The sequence below is a fragment of the Crocodylus porosus genome, unplaced genomic scaffold, assembly GCF_001723895.1.
Source record: "Crocodylus porosus isolate Cpor-Errol unplaced genomic scaffold, CroPor_comp1, whole genome shotgun sequence".
Classification (NCBI taxonomy): Eukaryota; Metazoa; Chordata; order Crocodylia; family Crocodylidae; genus Crocodylus; species Crocodylus porosus.
This window is the reverse complement of record NW_017728953.1, coordinates 260,121-287,319: the sequence shown is the minus strand read 5'-3', so window position 1 is coordinate 287,319 and position 27,199 is coordinate 260,121. Positions and strand designations below refer to the sequence as shown.

General features: G+C 54.2%; 2 protein-coding genes across 3 annotated transcripts in view; one reads left to right on the top strand and one right to left on the bottom strand.

Moving 5' to 3' along the window:
- SCN8A (sodium voltage-gated channel alpha subunit 8) overlaps positions 1–13,213 on the top strand; it is a 70,695-nt gene extending 57,482 nt beyond the window's left edge. For both annotated transcript variants that reach the window (XM_019556476.1, XM_019556477.1), the window contains exons 21-26: positions 1,343–1,627; positions 2,152–2,205; positions 2,744–2,881; positions 3,656–3,760; positions 4,887–5,157; positions 6,169–13,213. In XM_019556476.1, the coding sequence (XP_019412021.1) occupies positions 1,343–1,627; positions 2,152–2,205; positions 2,744–2,881; positions 3,656–3,760; positions 4,887–5,157; positions 6,169–7,316 (2,001 nt within the window). In that variant the 3' untranslated portion in view covers positions 7,317–13,213. The remainder of the gene's footprint in view (positions 1–1,342; positions 1,628–2,151; positions 2,206–2,743; positions 2,882–3,655; positions 3,761–4,886; positions 5,158–6,168) is intronic.
- Positions 13,214–22,922: 9,709 nt separating this feature from the next.
- FIGNL2 (fidgetin like 2) lies at positions 22,923–25,976 on the bottom strand. The gene has a single exon (XM_019556488.1). It carries the CDS (start codon positions 25,895–25,897, stop codon positions 23,684–23,686), a length of 2,214 nt encoding a protein of 737 aa, XP_019412033.1. The 5' UTR covers positions 25,898–25,976; the 3' UTR covers positions 22,923–23,683.
- Between the last annotated feature and the right edge of the window lie 1,223 nt (positions 25,977–27,199).

Below are 27,199 nucleotides of genomic sequence, written 5' to 3'. Positions count from 1 at the left end.
CAGCACAGAGCTCTGAAACGCAGGCCATGGGCCAGGCATTGCCCAAAACACCCTTCCCCTCCCTTCTTCCTCCCCACTGAGGAGGGTCACTCGACAACCAGGAAGGGAAGATATATGTGGCCAGAAGGAGAGCAAACAAGAGGCTCGGTCCAATGGGCAGTGCCCTGGAAGGGAAAGGGCCTTCGGTCCTGGCCTCTGCTCCTGGATGTTTCTGCACATTGCGCTTAATGGTCATGGATAAAATGGGTAGATGCTAATGGGAGAACTGCTGCCCCACTGCAGGCAGGACCAGTAGCCAGAACCCCAAACCCCTCTTTTCTAGGGCACTGCCTGTCTCACTGAGCCAAGGATGCAAGTGATTTCAGCCAGGCCTAGCCCATGGCCTGTGTCCCTAGGCTGAAGGGACAGGATGACTTTCATCTTTCATTTATTAGAGGGAACTAATGCAGGAAATCACAAAAGACTGGCTACCTACCAGGCTAGCTGCATTAAGGGCAGGTGAGCGTGTAATGTTCCTGGGCCTGGGTCAGAAGGGAGCTTGGGGAAACGCGGCTCAAATCCTGAAAGATTCGAATTAGAAAACGGTGAAAGACATGCGCTGTGACTGCAAAGCACGCCACTTCCTGCCTTATTTGCTACAGTTCGGAGGAGGGAATATGGCTTTTCTTTCTTCTTGAGCCTGCAAACCTGCATGCTCAGCTCTTTGCCTGAGACAACATGATTGGCCTTGCTTACTCACGACGACAATCTTGGTGTTCACATGGACTCACTGCTTAGTCTCGAGAGAGTGATATTTGGGCCTGATCCTGCTCCCATTGAAGTCAGTGGCTCAGAATTCATTGTCAGCCTCGGTGGGAGCAGGAGGTGGGCCGCAAAGTGATCACAGCCTTGTTTTAAAGTGGGGAATGGCCACAAAGGCACTGGCTGAGACATCCCTCCGAAAGCATGAACAGACCTGGCTCTGAGTAAATTGTAGCTAGTTAGGAGCCCAGAGAGTTTGAGCCCAGCCTCACTCACAAACATTGGTTTTTTCCCCTTTGGCAACCAAAATTACTTAAAAAAGCTTCTGCCAAAAAAAACAACAGGAAAACAGAAGCAAAGCCAGCAAACTCAGCAGGAGTTTGCCCTGTTTCTTGAATGAACAGGACCTCAGCAGGTGGCTTCTGAGCAGAACTTTGCAACACTTGAAATAAGTTCCCTGCAAACTCTTGCCTGGTGTAAAAGCCACAGGTCTGTCAGTGGCCTGACCTTCTATTCCCCCCCAAAAAACAGCTGTATTGATGCCTGCTGCCTGCTGGTTTCTGTTTTGTACTAAAACTTTTTCCCACCCCTTCCAACGCAGGTGGTTGTCAATGCCCTGGTTGGCGCTATCCCTTCCATTATGAATGTGTTGTTGGTCTGCCTTATCTTCTGGCTGATTTTCAGCATTATGGGGGTTAACCTGTTTGCCGGGAAATACCATTACTGCTTTAACGAAACCTCCGAGGAGCGCTTCGAAATAGAGTTTGTGAACAACAAGACTGACTGTGAAGCACTGATGCCACCCAACTCCACCGAGATCCGATGGAAGAATGTGAAAATTAACTTTGACAATGTTGGGGCAGGATACCTGGCACTTCTACAAGTTGTGAGTTTTGTCGTCTTCACCTCTGTTTGCTGTTAGGTGATAGCTCTTCAGTTTGTCTCCATCTGTGGGTTCTTCCTTCTCATCAACCCCTAGTTCAACACCTGCATTGGCTTCACTGGGCTTTGGGTCAAGTATTTGAGTCCTATATTGTCTTATAAATAGTTTAGTTGTTTTATACTGACTTCTCTCTGGGTGGTGGGGGGTTCTCATCCCTCGCATGTACAAAGAGACACCAAGTTCTATTTTTTATCAGGCAACAGTACAAAAGCCAAACAGAAATTTTCTTATAAATGATTAGTGAAGATAAAGCTTTGTGCTTAGCTTAAGTGAAGCATGCAGTTTTAAATAAATTACGTATAAAATTACAGCTCCTAAAAAAAAAGTGAAATTAAGTACTATGTTACAAAAGGAGAGCAAGAGAGTAAACGAGTCCTCTGCTCGGGCAACTATGCACCACAGATCAGATCCTTCCAGTCTCATTTCAAATGACTTCTGTCTAAAGGAGTATGTGCTTTCTTTGCTAGGCTACGTTCAAGGGTTGGATGGACATCATGTATGCAGCAGTAGATTCCAGAAAGGTAAAGTATAAGTCTGTAAAAAGCCCTTCCCGAGAATCCTAGTTGTTTAATTTTTGTTTCTTAACGCCTAGAACTGAAGTCCATTTCATTATTCGTAATGATCTCAATAGGCGATCAAGATGTTTCATTCCCTGCTGTTTCTGTGTTGCTGACTATTTAAGGGTATTGTACAGAACCAAAAGGGATGAGGGTCACCAAAGGAGAGCTAAGCTGGGGTAGCCCGGTACTGGAAAAGGAATGCAAAGGGAGCAGGGAGAGGATGTGTGGTTTTTTTCATCCAGATGGGGCGGGGCTGCTCTGACTTCACACGGGTGAAATGCAAGACAAACAGCAGCAAGAATGAGGAAAAGATTCAAACAGTGTTTGTTTCCACTTCTTGATCAGCCAGTATCTTTCACCTTGATTTTTACCATGCCAGCATTCATTCTTGCCTCGATTTTTACATTTCCTCTGTGATTAACAAATCACGTTTAATGTACTTTATAGCTTTTTTGAAATGCCTTTCTCTTCTCTTCCCCCACCCCCATCCCCCATTCAGCCAGAAGAGCAACCAAAGTACGAGGACAACATCTACATGTACATCTACTTTGTAATCTTCATCATCTTCGGCTCCTTCTTCACCCTGAATTTGTTCATTGGTGTCATCATTGACAACTTCAATCAACAAAAGAAAAAGATAGGTCACCTTCATTATTGATTAGATAGGCAGCCCCAAGCTGACTGTTGGTAGGTTTGTGGAGCTTGAGGCATGAGGCACCCTGCTGTCAAATGGGGAGTTTCCTGCACTGAGCCTCATCTCTTTGGACTTGGATTCCCAAATGGCCTACACGCTGCCTTCTCTAGCTAGCCTGCAGTGCCTGTTTAGAAGAAGGGCCTGGACCAGCCTGTTCAGAAAAACAAGGGCCAACCTGTCTCTTCTCTCAAATTGTGAGGTTCAGGAAAGCTGTAGGATCCCACAGCCTTGATTTTCAGGGACTTCTCTGTTTTCTGGTCTTGGTTAGAGCATGAAAGGTTGAAGTTCATTAAGCAGGTAGAAGTAGGATATGACACAAATAGTGTCCTCTCTTGCTGCTCTGTCTGAATTTTCCTCCCTATCCTGGCCCTTTCACATACATCCTGAAGCAGGGAGGTTCCTCACATCAGGGTAGATGGTCTTTGTCTTAGTGTTCATAGATGATCTGCAACTCAAGGGATAATAAAGGGGCAAATTTTGTGATTTCTCAGTAGAATCATATGTCAGAAGGAAAAGGGGCTAGGGAAATTGTGCTGTTCAGACCAATGCAACACTTGGCTCTCGTGGCAGTCAAGTAACTATTAGGTGTTGGTGCAAGGTACTAGCAGCTTCCCATTTGTTGCGTGTCGTGACAGCACAGCCAGGACTGTGATCCCTCTCCCTCAACATGAATGAACCGATTATAACCAGGTTCCTTTCTTCTTTTCTCTCTTTTACTTTGGAGGTCAGGATATCTTCATGACAGAAGAACAGAAGAAATACTACAACGCCATGAAAAAGCTGGGCTCCAAGAAACCTCAGAAACCCATTCCCCGCCCTCTGGTGAGTGTAGGCCTTAAAGCAGTTTGTAGGAACAGTCCTCCAAGGTGGGTTTTGAAAGTCTTTAGCCCCCAAAAGCACATGTGAAGACTGGTTCTAGACTGCGCTGTTGTGCTTCTGGCATTACATTGCAAATGTCCGTCCCTTGACAAAAAGGTGCAGATGGAATTGGAGGAAGAATAAAGTACAGCTGCCATTTTTACCCTGTGTGGTTAGTTCACTTCTACAGAGCTGATACAAAGGAAAGGTCTTGAAGCCACATTAGCATTTGATGTAAATCAGTTTCTGGCTAATTTACAAGACTCTAGAAAACGGCCCTTTCTCTTAATCCAGGGTAAGAGCCTTATCTGGTTGAAAGAGCTACAGAACAGATGGGGAATCTGTCTGAGTGGGCAGGGGGCTGCTGCTTGGTACGTAAGGTAGCCACCAGTGGTGCAGGTTTTGGGCATTGGGCAGCAGGGTTGAGCTAGTTCCAGAAGATTGGCACTGGAGACAAAGGTGGTATGATCCCAGTCGGTCCATGTGGGTTCCTGATCCGCTACAGACTTCTAGTGTGGCTTTGGCCAGGTCATTCGTAAGCTTTAATGGCAGACACAGCCCCAAGCTAGCATTGCATGAGCTAGTTCAGGTCCCAGGCACCAGCGGTGCCTTGCTGCCAGCATGGAGTGCAGAACAAGCTGCAGAGCTCATTGAGAAGAAAAGGAAATTGCCATGGCTGCGCTTCTCCCAGCACAAGTTCCCAGAGGAGGTCAGCACTGCCCTGCAGTCAGCATCAGTCCTCTCTAATTGGGAACTAGTGCTGCCCTGCCTCAGACTCTCAGCAAAAGGCATGGATACATTGGGGATGGTTAATCTTTGAGACAAGCATATGCTACTGGCAGGATCAATGCTGGTAACAGATGTTATGTTTTGGGGTATGTTGGTCACCTTCAGAAGGCCAAAATCATCTGGGCCGCTGACAAATGGAAATGTTTTGTAGAAACCGCCTTGAAAGCCTCCCTGGGACTCTGGGCTTGAGAAGGACCAGAAACATCCCATCCATCTTTGTTTTTTTTCAGGTAGCAGGCTCCTCCCTGAACTTTCTGTTTGTTTTCCCACTTCCCTCCATGCCTTCTCTCCCGAAATGCAGAACCGCGTCCAAGGAGCTGTCTTTGACTTCGTCACACAACAAGCGTTTGACATAGTCATCATGATCCTCATTTGTCTCAACATGGTGACCATGATGGTGGAGACAGACACTCAGAGTAAGCAGATGGAAGATATCCTCTCTTGGATCAACCTGGTGTTTGTCATCTTCTTCACCTGTGAGTGCGTGCTGAAGATGTTTGCCTTGCGGCACTATTATTTCACTGTCGGGTGGAATATTTTTGACTTCGTGGTCGTGATTCTGTCCATCGTGGGTAAGTGGAGGAGCTGGCAGAGGCTTTTGTGTTGTGGCGTTTCCTGGGGTGTGTGGGATAAGGCTGTCCTTGCTAGAAATCGATGGTTACAGGATAGCAGGAGATGGACAGTGGCCTCCTAGTTAAAGGGGAGGACCAGACACCAGAACTCCTGAGTTCTATTGCTGACTCTGTGAGAAGAGCATGGTTTGGTAACTAAAGCCAAAGACTGGGAGTCTAGACGCCTGCCTTTCCCTTTCTCTCACTGTGTGATAGTGGGTAAGTCTCTTCTTTGTGATTTGGTTTTCTGTCTGTAAAACAGAGCATGGTGAATATCACCAGGATACCTGGAGACCTAATTCCATTAATGCTTACTAATTGCTCAGATGGTCTTTGTAGATGCAGGCAGCCTCAGTTGGCATGGGATGCGTAGCATCGGTTTGGTTTGGAATTAAATCTGGAAATGCTAAGTGGAGCTCAGGAGCCCCTTTCCATCCACTGCTTTTCTTTCAAGTGTATAAATTACACAAGGTTTTCCAAGACTGACTAGGCCCAGCTGAGCCCAGGTTTTGGCCTACCTGGGGCAGAGCTTAAAGATTGTCCTGCAGCCAAACCCAGGCCAGATCGGTCTTACAAAATGAATTTTGGAAGGTACTACTGGACAGACAGCAGCAGCTTGGGTAGGAAGCAGAAAGGAGAGCAGCAGATCAGGCAGGGAGCATAAGGTAGGGAACAAAGCAGAGCAGCAGAGTGTGTAGGGGAAGGGGATAAGAACTGCACTCAGGGAGGGTGCAGGGCTAATATGTGACATGCCTGCCAAAAAAGTCATCCGACGCTGCTTTGAAATATCAAGAAGGGCTGGCAAATGCCACCACTCCTTGTGTCAAGGTGGGCACCGGGAAATAGAGGCCTCATTTGGAAATCTGAGCTGGCATTTCTGTATTGGCTCTTTCTGTATTTCCCACCCTGAGCTCTTATACGTTGGGGTTTCCATATGGCTCCATTGTAACACGTCTACCTTCCCTTCTTCAGGAATGTTCCTGGCTGAAATCATTGAGAAGTACTTTGTATCACCCACCCTCTTCCGAGTCATCCGCCTGGCCCGCATTGGCCGCATCCTGCGTCTGATCAAAGGGGCCAAGGGGATCCGCACCTTGCTTTTTGCCTTAATGATGTCCTTGCCTGCCTTGTTCAACATTGGTCTCCTGCTGTTCCTGGTCATGTTCATCTTCTCCATCTTCGGCATGTCAAACTTTGCCTACGTCAAGCATGAGGCCGGCATAGATGACATGTTCAACTTTGAGACCTTTGGCAACAGCATGATCTGCTTGTTCCAGATAACCACTTCGGCTGGGTGGGATGGCCTGCTGCTGCCCATTCTGAACCGACCGCCGGACTGCGACCTGTATAAGGAGCATCCTGGGAGTGGCTTCAAGGGGGACTGTGGAAACCCTTCGGTGGGGATATTTTTCTTTGTCAGCTACATCATCATCTCCTTCCTGATTGTGGTGAACATGTATATTGCAATCATCCTGGAGAATTTCAGTGTAGCTACAGAAGAAAGCGCTGACCCACTGAGTGAGGATGACTTTGAAACCTTCTATGAGATCTGGGAGAAGTTTGACCCCGATGCCACACAGTTCATAGAGTACTGCAAGCTGGCAGACTTTGCAGATGCTTTGGAGCACCCTCTCCGTGTCCCAAAACCCAACACCATTGAACTTATTGCCATGGACTTGCCTATGGTAAGCGGGGACAGGATCCACTGCCTGGACATCTTGTTTGCCTTCACGAAGCGTGTGCTGGGGGACAGCGGGGAGCTGGACATCTTGAGGCAGCAGATGGAGGAAAGGTTTGTGGCATCCAACCCATCCAAAGTGTCTTACGAGCCCATCACAACCACGCTCCGGCGTAAACAGGAAGACGTCTCAGCTGTGGTTATTCAGAGGGCTTACAGGGTTCGTCTAGCCCGACGGGGCTTTATTAGCAGAAAGCCTGCCTCCACAAAGCTGGAAAATGGAGGAGCGAATCGGGAGAAAAAAGAAGGCACCCCCTCTACAGCCTCCCTTCCATCCTATGACAGTGTCACTAAGCCTGAAAAGGAGAAGCAGCAGAGGGCAGAGGAAGGAAGACGAGAACGAGCGAAAAGGCAAAGAGACGTCAGGGAATCCAAGTGTTGAAATGAACAAAAATAATAAAATTGTACAAATAAAAAAAAAATTGCAAGTGAAAAGATTGTTTACAAACTTCACAACATATATCGATACAGAACAGCCGTGGAGACACTTACCTGAAGATCTTATACCAAACATAGTCTGCTTACTGTGTGACAACGTTGCATCTAAAGCAGTGACCTACCACCTGTTTAAAGGACCCTTATAAACAAATGTTTAAAAACAAAAAGAGAAAAAAATGGATTTTCTATTGTTTGGGCAGGTGGATACTGCATGTTCCACATCAGTCAATGCAACTTAGGACAAACAAGCAAAATTAATAAACAGAAAACAAAAACACACACACACAAAAAAAGAAAACCTGCTGCTAGGAGTCATATATTTTCCAAAGCAGCCAAAAATGGATTTTATTTTCTCATTTTGTTGATTATCAGAGGAAAACCCAGAAGTCACAATGTTAAAGGGTTTGTTCATGCAAAACTAGATTTGCATTCCTGCATTTAGTTAAGCAGCAAAAAATGAAAAAAGCAAAACAAACAAACAAAAAGAAACAAAACGGCACCCATTTAGCCCATGCATTCAGTTGTCATAGTTTATTTGGTATTTATTATCTGCATTCTACTTTCTACATGGGCTTCACTTGGTTTGGGAGATGGGGAAATCAGGTATCTTCAGCCTGGAGACTGCTCAGGCTGATTCCAAAAAAATTGTGCTCGTTCAATGCATAGAAATGATTTGCATGATGGCATGCTGTGACCAGGAATCATGCATGAAGAATCATTAATCCACAAGAAACTCAGTACTCTGTCCACAGCAGTGCGTTAAGCCATAAGTTCAAGGCACTCCACTGACCACCACACACTGTATTTGGAGATTAACCTTAAATAGAATCATGCCCTTCACTGGTATGTACCAATTCTTAACAATCTCTTTCATACACCCGCTGATAGGGAAAAGTGAAATACTGTAAGCAGATGAAGCAATTGTGTGTGTGTATGTTTAACAACCTGTCTTTTCCATACAGCCATCTTCTGCACATTTAAAAAAACAACAACACACAGAACAAAAAAACCTAAATGCTGCTCTGGATCCCATCTGAGGGGAGATGATAGGAAATTCAAGAATGGCTTGTATTACTATGTCACTGTAAAACCAAATCTAGGGCTTAAAAGTACCAACCAATCAATAAGTTCATTTGTACCCTGCAACATTTAGCATTCTTCTTCTTCTTGGTTATTATTATTCAGCCTCCCTACAGCAGCATTGGCACTGTTTTGCGTAGAAGTTAATGTGCTATAGGAAATAGCACGTTGACTGAAGGTGCAATTTAGGAACTTCTATAAAGCAATCGTACGAAGGGACGGGGAGCACAGCTCGCGCAGCTGAGCTGTGGTTCGTGATGTTGGCATTCTCGTGTCCTGCGGGCAGGTGGGCTGAGGTGCAGGCAGGTTGCTGAAACTCTTCTTTCGTTCTTCCATCGATTACTGCTTTTTGCAGCTTGCACTTTTGACGGTTTTCCTTGCTTCCGTGGCCACAAGGTTTTTAACACAAAGCAACACGTTACAGTTGACAGTCAACTAGCAACGTGACATGGGGCGCAGTGCTGGGAGTCAGGTGTCAGACGTCCCGTGCCTTCGCCTTCTTCCATTTCATACGTTGTCATACAGTAGTAATGTCAAGGTCCTGCGGGTTGGGTAGGGATTAGAGCTACCTCTTGACTAGTCTGAACTCTGCAGGGGTAAGTCTGTGTGGGAATGTCACAGGAAAAGCTCAAAACTTGGTGTTTCTTAATGATCCAAGACCCTCAAACATCCCCAAATACCCTGTTTCAGTGTGTCCTCCTCGATCAGTAAACCAGCTGTCAAGTATCACCCGGGTGATATTTCTTCGGGGCAAGCACGTGGAATAGATCTTACCAAGGGGGTAAGGTAATGATGCACCAGAAAGGACAGTTTCATCTGCAGCTTAAATAGGGAAGACAGTCGTCTCGGTTACAGTGCCGCTGGGCAGAGGGGGAGGGAGTGGTGGTGGTAGCGTGCATTGAATTGGTAGGGTATAATGAAGGAAGTAGGATGTTTGAATGTGGACCAAATAAAGGGGATCCATGGAAGTGGAAAAGCTGAGACAGCAGAACGGGTAAATGGCAGGAAGTTCAGTTTGTCTAATCTCACAACCCAGAGAAGTGTCACATAAAAAAACCCCAAGCCATTGGAGAGACATCTGTGTCAAGTTGGACTTTCTAAATGCAGTCTAGCCATGCCGATGTCAGTGGAGGAGCTCTACTGTACCTGATAACAGCGAAGAACCATTTCTCTCCTGTTAGATCCTACTCCAGTTACTCCTAGGATATGATGTATAATAAAGATGAAAACTACATACATATGTACAGGCTACATTGTAAACAGCACAAAAATAGCTGAAAAGTGTGGTTGAACTTTTTAAGAGAATATTATAAATACTGTAATATATCACTTTATTTTATCAGCATGCCTTTTTGTAAATACAAAGAATTACAAAAATTAAATAGAATGGCTTCTGGCTTATGCCATTGTCCATGTTTATTTTTATTTTTTAAATATTTTTCCTTTTTTCCTTAGATTTTAGATGTTGTCAGCCAATGTACATCCCACAAAAACAAAACGGACCCCACCCCCAAACAGACAAAGCTTTATTGCAAATTATCTTTACAACGACAAAAATAGATCTATTTTTGGTTTCCAGTGTGCAATAAGTTCTGACCACTTCTATGCAAGATTTGGCTAAACTTCATAATTGTTCTGAAGCTGGGCTACTGGTCCATATGTGAAGCTTGGTGCATCTAATGCTCATGCTGGCACTTCCATCCTGCCACTAGAATAATTGGAAGTTAACCTTCCCTACAAGCTAGAGATGTTTTTAAATATTGGATCTTTAATACAAACAGAGGCCAGTGGTATCACTCAACAATCAGGCTTGCTGAAAAGAGATGAAGGAATGGTTTTCCCAACTGTTGACTGGCAGAGGAGTCGGCTCTCCTGCTCAAGGGAAAGTTTCACAGTTTCTTTGTTTCTGTTTTTTGTCATTTCCGTTCTGTGGCAGATACGTCCCTTAGGCAGAGGTCACCGGTGCTGAGAAAATGGGTCTGCATTTTTGTTCATCTTCACCGGGTGAAGATGAGGAAAGGAAGGAAGGAAGCTTTGGTTCAAAATAAGACTTGAGTTTTATATGCAGTCACGGAATAGAAATACACGCACGATAGCCATTATTATGTTTTGTAGCAATGGCCTCAGTTCAGATATGTGGTTCAATGTGGAAAAAAACGATGGTGGGTTCAGGGTTGTGAGAACAAATTAAGTGTGCCGTTGCCAAGTTAAAGCGCATTGCCAAAAGGTTTCGTCTGGAATAAGTGCCTCCCCGCCCCCCCCAACGTGCTATAAAACCTTCTCTCCTTACTTTATTACCTTGCTTCTAGAAGAGCAGAGAGGGGGAAGGGATAAAAGCATGCCAGGCCAAGCGGCTTTGCTCGCGTTTCCTGTTCACGGTTTTTTATTAAAGACAGATGCTGATGAGAACAAACCTAAATAAATAAACCCAGGAACTGACACAGCAAAGGCAACACCCAAGTGTTTTCTGTTGGTTTTATTTTTTCTTTTGAATGATTCGGTTTTTACTCCGCGACAAATGTTCAAGCTCTGAAAGGGCAGCGGTGAAGATGAGCAGACTAGAGATGGCATGGTGGCTCCTAACCATTTTCCCCAGACATGGGTAAACTGTTCACTGCTATGCACCAAAAGGAAATAAAATAAAAGTCGCCCTTTCTGCCGCACCAGGGGAGGTGGCCTTGGTGCTCCAGTTACTTGCCTGATTGGTGGTTTTCCTTTACCCCCCTCCCAAATCCTTGCTTCCGTGGTTTTGATTTCTGGTTGTTTGTTCAAAGTACGGATCATGGAGACCAGTCAGACTGGGCCAGGGGAGGATGCAGGGGAAGGGTTTGGCAGTGGTTTTGGTTTTGATGTGATGCGTTTAAGAGGCTTGTGGCGCTTTGCTGGTATCTAGCAGACGGGTCGCTACAGCTCTGGAACCACTGCGTGGCACGCCCCTGCAAAGGCTGCTGCTGCGGTTGCAGTGCTGCTCCCTGAGGGCGGTTTGGTGGCCTTCGTGAGGCCAAGTGGTAGGACTTGGGAAAGGCCTAGAGAGGCAGCACAGAAACCGCCATCAGCATGGGTCCCGCTGGTTGGCACGCTCGGCTGAGCCCTACAGTGGAGAGCCAGGCAGCCTGGACTTCTCTCCTGCGTGGACATGGGTAGGGGCCCATGTGGCGGCCAACCCTGCCGTGTTGCAGGGGACTTCAGGCTGCACTGCCCGCCACCCAACCCCTCTGTCTGCACTGGAGAGTATCCTGAGCCAGCTCTTCTGGCCCCCTGTCCTTGGGGTGCAACGTTCCCCCTGCTGCAGGGCCCAGACTAAGGTGGCTTTTGCACGGGTGGTTCGAGAGGAGCAGCTAGCACTGCACTAGCTGTGCCAGGGACAAGGTGCCTTCTGTGGTCTTTTGCCATCCCATTCTTTTTCTGCCTTGGGCATGGGTCGTGTGGGGCCTGTGCTGCTGTAACACAGACTTGGGCAGCTGGGACTGCAGCAGCCGTGGGGCCGGAACGGGCAAGCTCCCGGCTCGGCCGAGTACTGGAGAGCCTCTCTGCGTTGGAGCTGGGGCAGGGCCTGTAGGGCCCAGCTGGCTCTTCCAGACTGTTGGTAAAGGCAGTGGTAGGCACACACGTCTCGCCACCAGCCCAGGGCTCAGAGCAGCTTGTTACACTTCATTTTTGCTTTCCTGGAAGGGCTGGGTGGTGCGTCAGGGTCGCACTAGCTGTGCCCGGCAGCCTGTGTCGAGTCCAAGCGTTTGCAAGGCCCATGACCGAGAGGTTCTCTTAAGGTTGTTTTTCCAAGTAGTGATTTTGCCCGAACAGCAAAAATTAGTACCCAGAAAAGCCGCCTTTCTTGGCGTTCGTTGGTCTCTGCTCAGAGCCTGGCGCATGGCAGGCACTGCCAGCCACGAGCGCAAGAACAACGTGGTGGGACGGGCAGGCCCTGGCGGCATGGCTCCGCCTTGGGCCATCGCTCTGTCACTCTCGGAGCAGAATGTTTTCAAAGAAGTTAAAGGCAAGAGCAAAATATTTCCTCTTTCCCCTTTGCAAGTTTGCTGCGTGTTGTGGTTTTATAGAGCGCGGTGTGAATGTGCGTGCGCATGGGACGTGTCTTCTGAGCGGGTGAGCTGAGGAGTGCTGTCCAGGGGCTAGAGCAGGAGCTCGGGAATCGGGGCTCGTGGGTTCTTCTTCCAGCTCTACTGTGGACGTGTTGCGTGACCTTGGGCAAGTCACTTTACCCTCTCTGTGCCTCAGTTCTGCCCATCTGTAAAATGGGTGTCTAATTACCTACCTCACAGGGGTGTTGTGAGGCTTAATTAGTTAATGTTTGTGAAGTGCTTTGAGGTTCACAGCTGAAAGTGCTTTCCAGTGCACAGTGGAATCATGGACTAAGTGGAGGGGAAAACGTGATGGTACCATAAATGCTGCTAACTGAGAGTCATTTTTGAACTGCACTGCTCCAGTCGACCCAGCTTCTCCACAGCCATCGGGGCAAAGCTTTTCCTTTCTCTCCACATCGCTCGCGTGGCTCGTTCTGGATTCTGTCTTGGTTTTCTCCATGCTGTATTTGCCCCCCCCCCCGGCACCTCCTAGGTTTTGCTTCCTGTTCTGTTTTTCCATGAAGGAAAGAGCAAGGAAATAATTGGATTTGGGGGGGGGGGGGGCAAAAGAATGTAAACACACAAGTGGGCTGGAAGTTCGATGTCTGAACTTTGATTTCCTTTGTACTGTACATCTTTTTACTTTGGGATTTGCAATAAAAGGTTCGTCCATCTTGTTTTACCTCTTCTCTCCGGTGGGGCTGTCTTTGTTGGCTTTGTAACCCCCCGAGCCCTTGCCCCCACCCCAAGTCCCTGGGCAATGCCACTCCATTATGGGGGGGGTGGGGGGGCAGGGTTGGTGCCCTGGTAAAGCTATGCCATCGGGGATGGGAAAGCAGTCCCAGGGCAATGGCGCTTCATAAAGGGGGTGCGGCTGATCCCCACTCAATACTGCTCCGTTAGGGGGGGGCAGGGTTGGTGCCTGGGCAGTGCTGTGCCTTGAGGGGCCGGCGGGGGTGGGGAACCCAGCAAATGTCCATGGACACGGCTGCATCAGCAGCCCAACATGGGTCTGCACCCCATGCCCTTCCCCCCCAGCTTTGCCCTCCCACTGCCTGCCAATGCTTTCCCCAGCACCCCCACACCCCTCCTGCCAGCACCCCCCTCCACTCCCTGGCAGCCCCCCCAGCCCCCTCTTCCAACCCCCCTTCCAACACTGCAGCTTCCAGCTCCTTCATCTCCATTCGCCCAGAAATGCTCTTGGCACAGGTGGAGGGGGGCCCTGGGCGCGAGCCCCCGTCGGGCACACCCTGCGTGAGCCAAGCCGGCCCGTGGCCAGTGGGGCAGGGCGTGCTAGGGCTCTCCATCCAGGCTGGCGTCGTCGGAGGCCTCCTCCTCCAAGTCGTGGCTGACAAGCCAGGGGTAACCGTGGCTGTCCACACCCCACCGGGCGTGAGCCAGGGGTGGCAGCAGGGAGCCGTGGCTGTGAGGGGGGTGCCCCGAGGTGTCAGGGCTCAGGGCCCAGAGGCAGGAGTACAGGGCCGCAGCCACCAGCAGGATGGAGGCGAGGAGCCCGCCCGCGAAGCCGGTGGCCATGGGGCCGACCCAGCTGAAGAGGCTCCTGTTGTAAGGGGGCTGTGGTCGCCTCTCAACGACCAGCTCGAGGTCACCCCAGTCCCCGCGCACCAGCCTGGTGCCACGGGCTCGCCGCGCCTGCCCACGCTGGTGCCTCTCGCCATACTTCTCGTCGTCCTCCAGCAGCAGGGAGGAGGTGAGGTGTGCCACCCGCTCGTGGTACTCGTCCACGTTCCGCTTCAGCTCCAGGTTTTTGTCCTGGTTCAGGTTCTTGCCCAGCTCGTAGGAGACATCGGGGCGCCCGATGCGGCGGAGGGCACGGGCCAGCCGGTCCCAGTACAGCGTGTTGCCGTCGGTCCTGAGCCACTGGGTCAGGATGTCCCGACACTGCTCCGTGCTGGCGATGGCGCGCCGGGGGCGGGCGTGGATGGGGTTGTTCTCCTCGGAGAGGCGGGCCAGCTCCTTGTCCACATCCTCCTCGGGGCTGGTGATGTCCACGTAGAACTCGTGGCACTCCTCAGGGGACAGGAGCTCCGCGATGCGGCCCATCATGTGGGGCCCGATGTCATCGGCTGCGGTGTCATCGCACGCAGAGCCGGTGACCAGCAAGAGGAGCCCGATTCCTGCAGCTGTGAACATCCTGGGAAGGCGAGGACCAGAGCCCTGGGCCGGGGACGAGCAATGCAGTGTGAGACGCTCTGAGTGCCGCCGTGTCACAGCGTGCGCACCAAGGGGGGGGCACCCAAAGGGGTGAACGGACAGCCTGCCTGCAGCGTGGGGCACAACCCCTGAGCTTGCCCCTTTGCTCAGGGCCTCCAGATTGATGCTGGGGCGGGGGAAGCGGAGAAACCCCCGTGGGTGAGACGTACCGCAGCGCTCTCCGCCCGGGCTGCAGCGCAGAATGGAACCCCGCGTGCAAGGTGTGACATCACAGGTGGAAAGCCTGACATCACAGGCGTGGATGTCCCAGCTTCCCCACGGCTGGGAGAAAGCGGGGAGGGACGGCTAGCAAACCTGGGACCACCCCCCCAGGCAGGGGCCCTGCTGCCCCACGCTCACCCCTGCAAGGGTTGGCATCAGTGCTGGTGGGATTTATGGAGCGTCTGCAGCCACCCCTGGGCTCCGGCCAAGCTCTGGGCAGAGCTGTCGGATGCTGAGAGGCTAGGTGGCATGAGGAGCCAGCGGTGCAGGGCCCAGGCCTCCTTGGGCAGCTCAGCTCCAGGCCCGGCTGGCACCGTTACCTGGCTGCAGGACCGAGCTGTGGGGTTGCGCTCCCCACTCCTCCTGCACGGCCCGTGCGGTTGGTTTCCTGCCTTGCAGGTGGCACCTGTCGCTGCTGAGGCCCTGGCCATGCCCATGCAATGGGCTGCCAGGCTGGGCTTCACCCCCCACCCCAAGGCTGGGACGTGGGGGATGCTCCCGACTCGGCAAGGGGTGGACGTGGTACATCTCCCAGGGGTCCTGCTTCCCGCCTCCGCTATCAGCACTAGGCTGCGTGCCCTCCCCCGCACGCAGCCTTTGTCTGGTCTGTGGCAGGCTCTGAGAGCGGCTGTCGGGGGCATTGGGGAGGAGGATCCGTGACACGGAGCGGCGCAGCCCAAGGCCACGAGGGGGCAATGCAGCCCCAGAAATGCCACGGCCCCGAGCAAAGTTGGGCCTGGGCAGTAGCCTGGCCAGGCCATAGCCAGCCCCATGCGGGCACCGGCTCTGCCCCGGGAAGCTACTGGACCAGCTAGACCCCCGCTCCGTTATGGACAATGGCAAGCAAACAGCTTTGGCCTTGGCTTCCCCAAGGGACTTTACTAGCTTGGCTGCCTGGCTGGGAAGGTGTTTCTCTCCCAAACCTGCCCTTGCTGAAGGCATCCTCATAGCTCATCCTCCAAAGCATCCTCCCCGTTGGCACCAGAGCTCAGCAGCCCCCGCTGGAGCCAGGCACCCAGGGCGTAGCGGTGGGCACCAGCCAGGCATCGGGCTCAAGTCCAAAGAGCACGAGTCCGGAGCAGCAGCCCCGAGACAGCCCCCAGAGGAACCCGTGAGCCCCAGGGCCCCGTTATGCAAAGTCTTGTGGCAAATGAGTATCTTCTTAACGACATGATCTCGGCAGCCCCAGCCGGTGCCACCCTGGGCTTGCCCTCCACTGCTCCCAGCACGGCCGTGCCAGCGTCTCTTCCCCTACGTCTTGTCCTCCCGGAGCTGCGGGGGCTGTGGCTGCTCTGCGGCCTGGTGAGAGGCCTCCATCTTCCTCCCAAGGCGCTTGTCCTGGCGACAGCGTTTTGCCAGCTCCCGGGAGACGTCAGGGCACCGGGCTTGATGGAGGGCCTGGGAGCCACAGTCCCAGCACCCCACATCTGTGTCCCTGGCCTGGACTGTGCTGCAGGGGGCTTGCGAGTGGCAGGCGCAGCCATGCCCGGGCACCCTCACTGCCACCTCAGGGCCAGAGATGCGGGTGCACGACGTGCGATGCCCGTGGGGACAGCAGATATCCTGCGTGGCAGGTCCTGCAGGATTCGGGGACACCAGCCGCCGGGGTCCTGCAGGAGCTGCGCGTCACCCCCAAGAGCAGGGCCGTTCCCCTGGTTGGCACATCGCAGAGACGGGGGCCAGAAGCCCAGCTACAGACGAAAACCCTGGAGCCGACCAGGCCCCGAGCCGGCTGCAATGCACCACGCACAGTCCTGCAGCCACGCCGTGGCCCTGTGATGTAGTGGGGTGCTCACAACAGGATCGCAGCTGCATGGCTCGACTGGCATCTGTCCCCAGGCCTGGGACCTCTCCAGGCACCATCCACGCAAACCAGCGCGTGCTGATTTTTCCACTAAGGATTCTCTCGATATTTCCTATCTGCTAAGGAAGCCCCTGCCTCGCTGTGCATCCCGGCTTCGGGCCAGTGCCCCTCGCACTCAGGCTGCAGTCCTCTCTGCTGGAGACCAACGTGTCTGTGCCCCTGCTCTGCTCCGCGACATGCACGTCAAACTCGTTCCCCAGGCAGGTCGAATCCAGGCCTGGGGACCAGGTGTTCAAGGCCTCGGCATCCACGCACAAAGCCACGAGGCCAACAGATCCCCTCCTGCTACTGCTCTGAGCTCCCCGGGCAGGCGTGAGTGCTAAGCGCCAGGTCCTGGCCAGGGCTTTAGTCCTGCAGCACTTCGTAGCCATGAAGGAAGGTGCTGGTGTCAGGTCAGACCACAGCTCCCAGCATCGGCACCCGCGTCTCACAATTGCTACTGTGCTTTTACACGAATGCACACCAGGGCCCTGTGCTGAACGGTGCTTCGGTGCTGGGCGTGCCTGTTGCAGAGCGAGGCCACGAGATGGCCTCTTCCACGCAACGTGCCACGTCTCAGGCTCGGCCTTTTGTTTACCGGCAGCTTCAAACGCAGCAGCAAGAAATGCTGATACTCCTGTTCCCAGCGCAGCTGCCCCTTGCTCCGAGAGGCCAAGCCTGGCGCAGGATGCGGGGGGACGGCCCTGCTCAGCCCAGGGGCACGTGGACAGAGCAGAGCACGAGCCTGAAAGCCCGAGCAGGTCCCCGCGGCAGGCTGGGCCCGGGCAGCGGGACACCAGGGAGGCACGTGCCATGGTGGGGGCAGCACCGCGAGGGGTTGCACACACCTTTCCTGACATCCAGGCGGCTTGAAGGGCAGTGCTCGCTCGTGCAGTGTGGCAGCACGTCCCTGGGGTTAGAGCCTTAGCAGCTCAGCAGCGCTCAGGATCAGGCCTGTGGCGGGGTGGGAAGAGCTGGTTGCCGCGTCCCTGCTGTCTGACGCACAAGGATGCCCTGTGCATGTGGCCAGGACACACTTTCCTGCATGCGGGATTGGCTCCAGCAGGAAAACCGGCTTTCGCTACTGCCTGGCTCTGCAACAAAAACAAACAGGCCAGGCTGAGGTTGAGCAGAGAGACCCTTTAAATCCAACACTGGCTCCCGGCCCTTCGCTCTGGACAGACAGGGCAGGCGGAAGGGAGCGACTGTATTGCTCCGGCCCCAGAGGGGGAGGGCGCGGTGCTAGACCAGGGCTGCGGCTGCACTGGGCTCTCGTGAAACCAGGTCCCGCTCAATGCAGGTGGGAATGGCTGCTCCAGGACCCATTTGCCTGGGAGCAGGAAAGTGCTTTGAGCTCACCAAACCACTCTTGCCAACCTTTTCAAGAAGAAAAATGAGCTTCAGGTGCATCCCGTTGCCTGTTGCTGCAGCCGTGCTCGCCAGGCCTTGCTTGGGGCAGGCAGCGCCGTAGCACCCCAGGGCCGCCCCCTGCACACATCAACCCGCCCGTCTCTGCCCTGGCCTAACCCAGCGCGCCTGTCTGTATTCAGCGGCTGGGAATAAGGACCCCTTTATACAGGATGAAGATGCGGGACCGAGCAACTCGCCCGCTCTGAGCACCGTATGGGCTCTGCGCCGGGTCACACGGCAGAGATGCGCCAGCCCCCAGGGATGGGATGTTGGCCCGCTGCTGCTGACGGGCTTAGTCCTCGGCTTCAAGGGGTCTGTACGGGGCACAAAAGGGCCTGAATCAACCCCTGCTGCTCCCCCCGGGGGGCCCCTGCAGCCCCTGTTCCTTGCTCAAGTACCCCATTTTGAGGGTGGGGCGGAGGGGCGAGCTGCCGGCGTGCGGGGCGACAGGTGCAGGCTCCTGCTTGCAGCGAACGAGGCGCAGGAGGAGTTTTGCAGCGGCGCAGCCACTCTGCTTGCCCTGCCAGGGTCCCGAGGTGCCAAGGCCTGACTCTCATTAGTGTAATATCCCCATTAATGTGGCTGTCAAAGGACAACATCCGTTCCAAGTCTGTTAATGCTAATTTGATGGGAAACCAATAAAGTTTCCAGAGCCTTCCCCCCCACCCCGGTTGCCTTCTCAGGTCCCATTATGGAATTTTAACGGGCATCGTAAATACGGGCAGCGCTGGTACGAACCGGGCTGCCTTGCTGACCTAACACGGGGCCCCTTCAGCCCGTGCCGTTTCCAGCGGGAAAGCAGGAAGGGATATGCCGTGGCGCTTGCGTGGCAGAGACAGAACCGCAGCCACCGAACGCTGCGGGATGCACCTGACGCTCGTTCTTCTCCTTGAGGTCGGCCAGAACAGCTTGGCGAGCGCAAAGCACTGCTCTGCGCTATCCCGGCTCCCTCCGCGCAGCAAGACTAGCCCCTGGCTGCTTGCAGGACTGCAGGAAGCCTGAGCAACCCAGGAGAAAGAGCCCTTCGACACGCGGCTCTGCTTGGAGCAGCTCCCCTTCGACATCTGGGATTCATTGGGCCCCACCGCAGGGCAGCGCTCCGGCTGTGTCGTCCCATGCCAGCAAAACGTTTCTGGTTCGCAATAGCTCAGGGCCTTGCTGTCCTCGGTGCCCCTGATCCCGACGTGCTGGCAGATTTATAGACCCTCCTTCCAGCCTCGCGAGGCTACGCATTCATGTCTGACAGCAGGGGCATGAGCGTGCAGGGCTGCCGCCACCTCTGCACCCTCCCCTGCGCGGCGCGAGCACATGGCCGGCGTCCGGCGGGGGAAAGTGGCAGGAGACGGAGGGGTGGAAGAGCACCGAAGGCCATCGCGGCAGGGCAGAGTTCAACCAGCAATCACGAGCGTCTTGTCACCCAGGTTCCCAAGGATTTGTGACCAGACGTGGACGGCCACTGGGCTTCAGGGCCATCGACGTTCAGAGTCTGAACGCCACCTTTCCGCAGCAACGACAGCCACGTGAACAACCCAGCAAACGCTTGATGCGACTTGCACGGCAAATTTGAAACGACTCAGTGCTCACCTACACAGCTCCCCTTCTTTGAGCAAATGGTCGTGAGGTCTTTTGGTCCAGCACACGGTGCTCCTAAAATTGCAGACTATCCTTCCACAGAGCAGCAATGGTTTTTAAAAGAGCGCAACCCTCAAGAAAGCAAACGCAGCAGGTGAGGAGCATTCGCTCGCAGTCCATGGGTATGGCTTCGAGGTAAAAACAACCGACACCTCCCCATCGCAATGCTGGGGGTGCCCGAGCGTGTAGAAGCCCCTGTGTTACACCACGGGCCTCACAAACCAGTTGGCAGTGAACTGGGAGGGTTGAGCAGGACTTTGGCTTTCCTGTTTTCACGTGAGAAGCAGGATCCTGGCCTTTGGCTGATGTTCCCTGCAGCGGGCACACTCCAGTGTCCAAGTAGTGCTGGAGCCGGGCCGAACACGACCGCAGCTCCACCGATAAAGCAGTCGGTCGATGCATGCATCATTGCCCGGTCAAGCGATAGCCTCCTTGCTGGCACTGCAGCGGGGGCACGAGGATGCAGGGATTGCTCTAGCGCTGAACCCTCCCCGGGGCCGTGTGAGAGCAAAGTGCCATGATCTAGGAGCATCACGAGAAAGCCACGCTCCTTCGGTCCTTCCAGATTTACAGCTACATCCTTCCCCCTTGGTTAAACACCTTGGTGTTCTTGCTACTAAAGAGCGCCCTGGCTCTCGATACCACGCCCATCAGCTCTCCCTTGGTAGGAGCTGCTCCCTCAGCAGGCTGCTCCTCCCTTAGGCCCCCTCTGAAAACACTAGAAAGGCCCCTTTTGCTGCCCCCTCTCTATTGCAGCTGGAGGGAGTCTTCACCCTTCCCCAAGTGCCCCCTGCTTTCCCCACCATGAATCCCCCCGGAGCCAAAACCCCCGGTAAAATCCCCCAGCTGTCCTGGGAGTGGCGGCTGATTCCTGAAGCAGCTCGGCACCCCAGCACAGGGGGAAACGAGCCACAGTCTGGGGGCCTTGGAGCAGCAAGTGTGCGCATGCAGCTGCCCCTGGATTTGGGAGGGAGAGAAAGAGCAGCCGCACTGCCACGGGGGCCCGAGGCGTTGTGTGCTTGGCAGCGCGCTCTCCCGTCGTCTCAAGGCAGCCAAGGCTCCCCCGGTGCAGGCAGCCGGCCTCGTGCCTCCAAAAGCTGCTCCTCTGTGGAGCGCATCCTGGAGCACTCGCACCGGGATGCGAGCAACCGCATGGCGCACGGCTGTGACACCCCCGAGCATCTGTGCGAGGGCGTCTCCAGTGTGCTGCCAGCCACAGATCCCAAATTCCACCCAGAAAAGCCCTGCAAAAGGAAGCGCACACTTCTGCAGCCGGCGTTTTCATGTAATCTCTTTAATACTGTGTAATACTTTTCTTTTTAAAATACAGTATTTCTTGAGGTAGACCATTACAGCTCAAAAGCATTTTTTTTCAGACATTAATAAGACATGAATTAAATACTTTCATGTACAATATGTTGCAAAATGAGGTAGAAATGGTTACAGAGGATGTACAAAGTCAAATATGATAATAATGAAAAGAGTCTTCAGACATCCAGTACCACTTTTTGGAGGAAGGCGGGACGAGGAGGAGCCCAAAGAGGTGCGGTTTTAACAGTTCCCGAGGGCCAGGTTCCTAGCCAGGCGCTCGCGGCGGCATCAAGTGAATATGGAGACAGTTCGAACAAGTGGCACACGGGCATGCACACGCTCACACACTAACGAGGGGCAAACCAGAGCCAGGCCAAACGAGCCTGGCCGCAGCGTCCCCTGCGGACGACGCGTAGGGCTTGTCAAAGCAACTGCAAGGCAACGGGAAGCATCTCAAGAGCACAGTGCTGGTCTCCTAAAATCTCTGGGTCACTTTGGTGCTAGCAACTGGACCCCGGCTGCACAGAGGCAAAAGGCAGGAAGGAGTTTTTCCTGCTGTAAAAGCAGCCGAGCCCTGGGTGCCCTCCCTGCCTTACAAAGCCTGATGCACAACTCCTAACAGTGACTGGGACGCTTCCCGTTTAGGCAAAAAAGGGCCTCTACCCATTTGTATTGCCTGGTTTGGAGGAGCCTCCCCCCAAAAGCCAAAGGAAGCCGAGACAGCGGGGCTGGGGCACTATACGAAGTGTGCGGCTTGCAAGTCCAGCTGTCCCTTGCACGCGCTTTCCCTCTAGGGCAGCCTCAGCCCCCGCTGGGACTCGGGCCAGGGCTTCCCTTGCGGGTGCCCAAGGGCTTTGGGGCGGGAGGCCCCTCTCCTAGAAGCTGCACCTGCTTGAGCTAAGGGGTGTTTTTGAACTGCTGAGTTCAACCGCTTCAAAGGCTGATCTTGTTTCAAGAGCAGCCGGGTTTTGGCAGCAGGGAGACGTGCCCGGGATACCCAGGACGGGGAGCGCCCTGCAGGGATCCCACCCGTTTTGAGGCTCTCTGATTAAACCAGTGCAACTTTTGCTGTGGAGAGGCAGCCTCGAGCGCACGATGCATCCGGTTTTGCAGGGTCAGTGCCCCAGGCTAGAGAGCGGTGCTAGCCCAGGGCTCTCCCTGTGCACAGGCCAGCGCTGTTGCGGCACGGCTCGGCCTCCTCTACAGGTTAACATGACTTAAAGCCAAGGAGAAGCGAAGCAGAGGACACAGCAGGAAGCCGGCTCTGACAAACTGAGCAGAGGATGTTACCACCAGATGCGTCCAAAAAGTGGTGCTAGGGACAGTTTTCAAACTACGGCACTAATACTCTTTTCCTTTGAAGACACGTTACTCCACCAAACACTACAATAACAATGTTTAAAAAAAATAAAATAAAATTATGGCATAATATATCGTGAAAAGCACCTGAAATACATTCAACTTTCATCTTTGTAACAACTTCAAGTTTTTTTTTTTTTTCCTTACTTCTTTCTTTCGGTCATCCTTTTTTGGAAGCAAACACCCGGCGTGGCCTTGCACTGAGTTTGCAAACTCTTTAAGATCTGGGGGGGTTTTTTCTTTCTTTTTCTTGAGATGATAAAGAGTTTTTAAAAACACATTCTTTTTTTTTTTTTGTCTGAGGTAAAATTTTTCCTGAGTAGTTAAAAAAGAAAAAACAAAAAAATACTACATACATTACAAAAATAAAAATGAGGTCTAGTATATTAAACAATCTACATTTTTTACTCCAAAACCCTTAAGTTTTGTGTTTTCCCCTCCCTCCTACCCTCTCCCCTGCCATTTATTCCTAATAATAAATTCCTGATGATGGCTTGAAAGGCTATCAAGATCTTCTTGGGAATGAGTCCAAGGCATGGGCACTGCAGTACAGGGAGCTGCCTGGAGTGCCACATCCAAAGAGAGCTGGTTTAGTTACACGACGGCTGAAAAAAAGACCCAAAACCAAAAAAAGCGGGTCTCCATAAACAGGTGGGAGAGCTGCTCCACCAGCACCAGAGAGCTCGGACCACGAGCCCCTCGGCCTGGCTGCTTTCTTTCCATTGCTGGTCTAGAAACCGAAGAACGGGAAAGTAGACGAATAATAAATAGATTATCCTGAGTTCAGTGAACGACTACTTTCAAAAACAACAAAAAAAAAAAAAAACCCAGTCCACTCTGAAATAATAATAATAATAATAATAAAAAAAAGGTATGCATTGGTTGTAGGTGGGATTTCAGGGGGAGGCTTTTGCATTTCACCTGCTGATCAGCTTGGAAAAGACGAGGGCAAAGCGTTGCGGAGCTGAAATGCTGGGGCCGGGGCAGAGACTCCAGGGCAGCAGATCTTCGCGGGAAATGAAGAGAGAAGCCAAAACCTTCCGCTCCGAGGTCGAGCCAGGAGAAAAGCAACGCCAACAGCAAGACACCGCCGCTGGAGTCTCAGGTGGGGCCGAGGGCTCGGCTCCCCCGCCAGCCCCTCTCCGACGCCTCCGTGCACCGTCAGTGTCTGGACCCGTACATTTTATCCCACTCCGCGTATAAGTCCAGCTCCTTCTGGGAGATGGCGGGGCGGACCTTGCAGAAGGCATTCTCAAAGTCCTTGTAAGAGGTGGGCTGCAGCTGGCCCGGCAGCCCCTGCAGCTGGGTGGCCCCCGCCTGCTGGCACAGCTGGATCAGCTCGCTGCCCGAGTAGCTCTCCGTGTGCTGCACCAGGGAGGCCATCTCCCTCTCGCTGAGGCAGTAGTTCTGCTGGGCCAGGGTGTGGTGCAGGATCTGGCGCCGCGCGATGCTGTCGGGCGGGGAGATGTAGAACCGCTTGGCGAACCGCCGGTGGGAGGCCTCGTCCATGGTGCTGGGCCGGGCGGTCGTGCCGATGACGACGACGTTCTGCTCGGCCGAGGTAGCGACGTTGTCCAGGTAGGAGAGCACCTGAGACTTGAGGTGGCTCGTCTGGGCAGCGTCTTCGCCGGCCCGGGCCGGGAGGAGGGACTCGACCTCGGTGATGAGCACCACTGATGGCTGGCGGCAGCTGGCCACGAAAAACACCGTCTGCAGGACCTTCTCGGCCTCGCCCTTCCACTTGGACAGCAGCGCCGGCCCGCTGAGCTTCAGGAAGGTGGAGCCCAGCTGGGTGGAGATGCATCTGCTCAGCAGGGTCTTCCCTGCCCCCCGGGGCCCGAACAGCAGGATGGTCCTGGGCGGCCGGCTCGACCCTGTGAAAGCCCCAGGCCTCAGGATGGGCCACACCAGCTCCTCCTCGATGGCCGCCTTGATGGAGACCTGCCCGGCGATGTCCGTCCACTGGACGGGGGCGCCGCAGTCCACGATCTTGCTGTTCACCAGCTCTAGCATCAGAGGGTCCATGTTTTTCGGCTGCTCCTCCCCGGGCTGGCTCCCAAAGGGCTGCGGCTTGGCCTGCATGCGTAGGGCGAAGGTATGGCCCTGCTCGCCTTCGCCGTTGGCGAGGGGAGGGGTGAACTTGTCGAAGCTCTCGCCGGACCTCAGTGGGGCCTCCCCAGCGCCGTACGGGGGCGAGACCAGGCCCTTCATGGGCTGGCTGTTGTACTTCCCTGCGTGCTCCTCCGAGGCCATGGCCATCGCCGCTCCCGCCGGCCTCTTCCCAGCCTTGAAGGGCACCTGGGGCGTCTCAGTGCTCCGGCGGAAGCCATTGCCTCTACATTCGCCGTTGTCAGACATGGGGTAGGGGGACTGGGGGGTGGACTTTGGTTGCTCGTAGCTGTATTTCCTGTACCTGCCTTCACCCTCCTCCTCCCCCCCGGCGATGTCGAAGGCCTTTCGTTTCAGAGAGCCCCCAGAATCGCTGCCCAGCGGCGGCACCGCAATGGGGGCCAGGCTGGAGCTCTGGTAGCTGTAGGCCGGCACCACGGGGGGCCGGGAGGACGGCGGAGGGGGCGGGATGGGCGTGGGAGCAGCAATGCCCGAGGGCAGGTACGAGGCGGAGGGGTGCGGGGGGTGGATGCCCCCGTAGCCCGGCTGAGGCGCGTAGCTGCCCGAGGCATAGTTGTACATGGGGCCGGAGGAGCTGTAGCTGGAGACCAGCGCCGCAGGGGGGTGCGCGGGCTGCAGGAGTCCGGAGCTGTGCAGGCTGGAGGGGTGTGGGGGGGGAAGTGCTGTGGTGGGCTGGCTGCAGTAGCCCGATGGCAAGTAGGCACTGCTGTAGCCTGAGCTAAACTCCTGAGACGACCCGAGGCCGCTGGACGTAGTGGCCCCGCCACATGAGTTACTGGGATAAATGGGGTCAGACAGGTTCCCGGGGACGACAGGGGAACTGCCGAGCCCCACGGGCCCGTTCCCCGGGGTGACGGCTGCGGGAACGACCCCCTTCGAGCCGGGCAGTCCATCGTGCATGGGGTTCAAGGGGTAAGCGCTGTCTGAGCCGTGCGACATGGGCCACGGCTCCACGTCTCCTTTCTGCCCATTGATGGGCCCGAAGGCTCCATCCCCGTAGCTGTTCAGCACCGGCCTCTCGTAGGGCGAGTCCAGCACCCCCGAGTACTTCTCCGCATACCTCTTGAGGAGGTTGGAAGCCGTCAGCGCAGAGATGTCGTCATTGGCCCAGGCATAGTTGAACCGCTGCCGGCTGCTGTGGTAGAGGTCCGACTTGTGGGCTGGCGAGGAGGTCGTGGAGGAGACGTCCAGGTGCTGCTCCGGCCACTGGTTCAGGGACTGGGCATGCTCTGGTGTCCAGTGCATCTTCAACAGAGCTGCGAGCACAGAGAGAGGCAGACATGGTTAGGCAGCGCCCTGCAGGAGAGAGGGCCTCAGAGCCTGCTCCCTGCACAGCTATCCCTCCCTCAAAAAGCCAGCGCCCAGGGTTGCCCCTAGGCTGCCAGAACCCAGCCGTCCCCTCCGCCCCACAACACGAGAGCATCCCTGGCCAGCCCTGCCCGGAGCCAAGCACCCCAGCACTTCCCTGGACTCACAAGGGACCTTTCAGCCTGTGACTGGTCCTGAAGAAGCCGACTGAGCCCCCCCAGGATAGGACCAGCGCACGCGGCCTGCGGCGGGGCTGAGCATTCGCGGCCCCCCATGCTCCCGCAGCCCCTTCCGCCCCAGGCCCCGGGGCCCCTGCAGCGCGGGGTGGACACCGTCGTTGCGGCCGAGGGGCGGGAGAGAAGACTCCCAGGAGGAAAACTGAGCTGGACAAATCCCAGGACAGAGTGGGGCAGCGCAAGCGTTACTGGGGCCAGGCGGAGTCCTGCATTACCGACGGCTGGCGCGAGGCGAAGTCTCTTTCTAGCCCGAAACCGACTTCAAGAGAAACGACGTTTAAACGACGCAAGGAAAAAGGTCCCCTGGTCAGAACCGTGACTTTGTTGTCCAAAGGCGGGGATGAGCCCCCGCTTGCCACAAGGATGCCGCAGTCAGTGGTCTTCGCTAGCGGATACGTCTGATCGACAGATCAAGGAGCTCCCGTGCACCACGCAGCATCAGGACGGAGGATAGGGTTGCTAACCCCGAACCTATTCTGGGAGTTTCCATCCCGTGACGTAACGAGATTACTGACCTATCTACTATACTCTGGACAATACTGCAAAATCTCACGCTGTAATACGCACCCTGTTTTTATCTCCTGGGTGACTCGCAGCAGTCTCCTGGAGATTTATATCGAATTCCTGGAGGCTCCAGGGCAATCCTGGAGGGCTGGCCACCCTGACTTGGGGGCGCCTACATGAGACGCTAACTGCACCGTACCTTAATTGTACTGTGCGGTAGCGTGCCGGGCAAAACCCGTGCTAATGTGCTACTGTGCAGTTAGCATTCCTGAAAAGCCATGTGCCAGCACTACTGCACATCGATTTAGTACTTGGCTATGCAAGCGCTAAACTTAATGCACTTAATGTAACTACGGTGCATTAATGAATGTGTGGCCGTGCCCACCAATGAGGAACCCTCTCCGTACAAGCACCGATGTGTCGCGTTTCCCACGCACCGCTCGCCGTTAGCACCCACATCCGGATGCACCTCAGGGCTGCTGGAGCGCTCAGGGCTCCC